The following is a 3,559-nucleotide window of genomic DNA, read 5'->3' as shown; positions in this document are numbered from 1 at the left end:
TGTAGTGTGATTGAAAAGTTATGAACAAAGATGTGTGCAAAAACAAAAATTTGACAAGATAAATTATTTGGCTTCCACATTAGACACATTTTTGACACTTTTAAACAATGGATTTGATTGTTCTCTGATTTATGTCAATCGCATTTCCTGACTAAACCATGAGGAATCCAGGATTATGAATATTTTTTTAATTATCTATGGCCAAAAATCAACCAAGTACCAGTACTCCCAGCCCTGGGAAAACTTAATGCATTAGAGGGATAACGCAACGGTCATACACTTCGGCGACATGGTTTTAAATGTAAAACAGTGTGGCGGACTTCCACACTGTCCAATACAAACATAAACTGCATCCACACGGTTATTTGACATCAAAAATGGTGTCAAACGACTTCAAACTCTACTATACTATAGCCACACGGTTTGACGTTCAAAACCGTGTGAGAACAGTGTCAGATATGTGTTAACGCAACGCCGATTCAGTGTGAATTTTTTCTTGATTTATGTCAATCGCAATTTCTGACTAAACAATGAGGAATCCAGGGCCCTATTTCACGAAATGTTTTCGTGAGAAGATTTCATGAAATTTTCTCGCTGAGTACATTTGGTGAAACAAATGTATTCTTATGTAAAAATAAAGAAAATTTCAAAAAAAATTGAAAATATTCTCAAAATTTTGACATTTGATTCAGCGCCAATTTTGAATTTTGAGAATTTCCCGGGTGAACGCGATACGCTTTGATGAAAGCCTACAGTCGTTCGATGAGGCTTTCATAATTGTTATATACATTTTAAATACTGAAAGCCTAGGCGTTCAGTTGTACGTGTGTATGTTTCACGCTAGGCTTTCAATGGTACGAATGCACGAAAGAAGTGAGAATAGCAATGAAAGCCTAGACGTTCAGTATTTAAAATGTATATAAAAATTATGAAAGCCTCATCGAACGACTGTAGACTTTCATCAAAGCGTGTCGCGTTCACTCGGGTTCTCACAAAAATACGACACCACAAATTAGTTGGCTCAAAAGAAAATGAGAATTTTTTCAAATGATTAGAAAAAAAATCTTATCAAAGTTCATTTTCGTTTTTATAGACCCCCGAAATATCAAAATAGTTTTATTTTCAACATAGAACAAAATTATTGTGATAATACTAAAATCTCCTCTTGAAAATTGTTTTTTTTTTTTTATTTCAAAATATGAGAAAAACGCAAACGCTGTAAAATATTCATTTATTCGAATAAGAACCGAAAATAACTAAATATTTTTTATTTAATAAATGTTTTGCCTCGCCATCATCACAAATTATTTTATATTTAAATTTTTGTGTCTCACTTTGTTTCTCTATTGTTTGTGGACAAAAAAAAATCCACGATAGTAAATAGTCAGCATCAAAAATATTTTTTTGATTTCACTTTTTGGCCAATTTACTCCGTATACTTGCACACTTCCTGTTTATTAAGTTCGGTAATGATTGTCTTCTTTTTGGGTCGTTTGTTCTTTCAGAGAACAGATCTGAAATATCGAAAAATGGCATTAATAAAAAAAAAAGATTTTTAAAATTGAAATTGTCTGATTAAATAAAAAAAAGAAACAAAAAAAAACCTTCGATGAATTTGTATTTTGTTTCATCAATATTTCGTTTTGACCCAGCTGCACCGCTCTTAGCGATTGTTTGAGTATCAAACAGTTCAAACATAAGACGTGAAACGAATGAATAGTCAAATTCCTTTGCTTTTTGAAGAACGTTCGTGTTCATATTTTTTAGCAGCGTCAGGACACCTCGCTGAATTTTGATTTTACCATTGCAATAAGCGATCGAATACTGCCTAAAAGTTTTGTATACATTTACACACAAAAATTTATTTTTATTGTCGTTTAATCGGCGATATTTACTTACGTTTGTGGTAAAGGTGTAGGCAGCGGCAAAATTTGGGTCATTTTGTTCCACCTGGTGCTCTACATCACTCAAATCATCACTACTAGAGTTACTTGACATTCCTTCGACTGGGAGTGGTCCAATTTCTTCGTTAAGCCGTGACACAACGTTTTGCATTCTTTGTAGCTCTTTCTCCATTTTGATTTCTTTTGGTGGAATGGTGGAAGTCTTCTCATGACGTGCATTTTTCGAGTACGGACTAATAAACAAATATTAAAGTTAATACATAGTATTTCATGTACTTATATAAGTAAAAAAACCTAAGTTCAAATGAAATTACAAAGCAAAACAAATTTTAAAACTTCCAATCGAAGAAAAAACTGGAATTTGACCAAAAACTGGAACCATATGATTTATTTCGGATTTAGAATAAATGTACATACGTTTCATTTAATGATGTTCGGAAAATAACCCTAGTACCCTAGGTAAAATAACCCTCGTTAGCTATGCTTGGGCCAACAACGGCAAAAGGGTTATGTATGGATTCATCAGCAGATGCGATGTTAGAAACAATACTTGGTTTCAATTGCAGCGGTGGTGTACTTTGACCAGTTAACGGTGTAGATGTACTCACTGGAGTACGCGCCTTACGATTTTCTATAGATGAAAATGGTCTGAAATAACGAAAAAAAAAATTCGAATAAAATTTTGTTGTTGTTTCTGTTTTCTCTGGCCGTTTTGAGGTTCATCACACAGAATTGTTATCACATTGCTTGTATAAATTAAGAGACAATAACAAAAAATCAGTTAATTGTAATATTCATAAACAAAAGAATATTTGTAATCAATTGAATGCCGGAATTCGTTTTGAGAAACATAAAAAAGTGGCCACGGATATTACATTAAAGCGTTAAAGGCGATTGAAACACAGCGAAATACTTGGTTTTTTTTAATCAAAAGAAGCGCGTCAAAAATCCTTCATCAAAAGAAGAAAAAAAAATTACAAAAATCCGAAGCAAAATTAAAGAAAGAAATTGAGAAGAAAGTGGGAAATAGCATGAATGAATTGGCAATGAAAATCAATTTCGAGGGATGAATTCAATTAAAAACGGTCATAAAAAGCGAATGAAGTCTGTGTAACATACGTGTTAGATCTCGCAAAACTATTGGGTCGATAAATAGCTGGCTTCAAAGATGCTTGCATGTTTGCATTCCATATCGAATGTGTGGTTGTACTTTTTCCAATACGTGCCTTGAAAGTTCCTTTGAATGGCGATGGTCTAAGATGATAAATTAAAAAAAAAAAAAATGGAATATTTTGCCAAGTTTTGGTTTAATTAAACAAGAATAGTAGTTCAAACATACGTCTTAAATGTTGCAAGGTTCAAATGTGCTTGCACTTTTCCACTCCGAGCTGAATGTGATGATGTTGCTGTATTTTGGCCAGCTAACGGTGTGAACGTGCCTTGTGCAACATTTACCATGCGGTTGTCTTTCGAAACCGAAGACCTAGAATGACGAATGAAAAAACATGAAATTTTGTGCCAAATTTGTGCCGTACGACTTTCATTCGATGTCAATGGACTAAAGAAAAAAATTCAAATATTAAATGAAAAAAATGAAACCGCCGAAAATCCATGGTGGCAACACATACGTCTTGAAAGTTGAACTTCCAACTGGC

At 33.4% G+C, this 3,559-nt stretch overlaps 1 protein-coding gene across 1 annotated transcript; it reads right to left on the bottom strand.

Moving 5' to 3' along the window:
- Positions 1 to 2,359: 2,359 nt before the first annotated feature.
- LOC129579653 (uncharacterized) lies at positions 2,360 to 3,547 on the bottom strand. The gene is made up of 4 exons (XM_055469823.1): positions 3,533 to 3,547; positions 3,244 to 3,387; positions 3,024 to 3,158; positions 2,360 to 2,552 (listed from the first exon to the last, which is right to left on the bottom strand). The coding sequence occupies exons 2-4, from the start codon at positions 3,360 to 3,362 to the stop codon at positions 2,360 to 2,362; spliced, it is 447 nt and encodes a 148-aa protein (XP_055325798.1). The 5' UTR covers positions 3,363 to 3,387; positions 3,533 to 3,547.
- Between the last annotated feature and the right edge of the window lie 12 nt (positions 3,548 to 3,559).

Source organism: Sitodiplosis mosellana, unplaced genomic scaffold (assembly GCF_009176505.1).
Source record: "Sitodiplosis mosellana isolate CC-2019 unplaced genomic scaffold, AAFC_SMos_1.0 Smas_scaffold_6362, whole genome shotgun sequence".
NCBI classification, from domain to species: Eukaryota; Metazoa; Arthropoda; class Insecta; order Diptera; family Cecidomyiidae; genus Sitodiplosis; species Sitodiplosis mosellana.
The sequence above is the reverse complement of the archived record's forward strand: the minus strand, read 5'-3'. Positions and strand labels throughout refer to the sequence as shown.

What these genes read in the sequence shown, in the direction of transcription:
- LOC129579653 (XM_055469823.1), bottom strand. Translation starts at nt 3,362, where the DNA reads ATGGTAAATGTTGCACAAGGCACGTTCACACCGTTAGCTGGCCAAAAT. An exon ending in AACCTTGCAACATTTAAGAC is followed by an intron (nt 3,159 to 3,243) that starts GTATGTTTGAAC and finishes TTATCATCTTAG; the next exon opens with ACCATCGCCATTCAAAGGAA. An exon ending in AGTTTTGCGAGATCTAACAC is followed by an intron (nt 2,553 to 3,023) that starts GTATGTTACACA and finishes TCGTTATTTCAG; the next exon opens with ACCATTTTCATCTATAGAAA.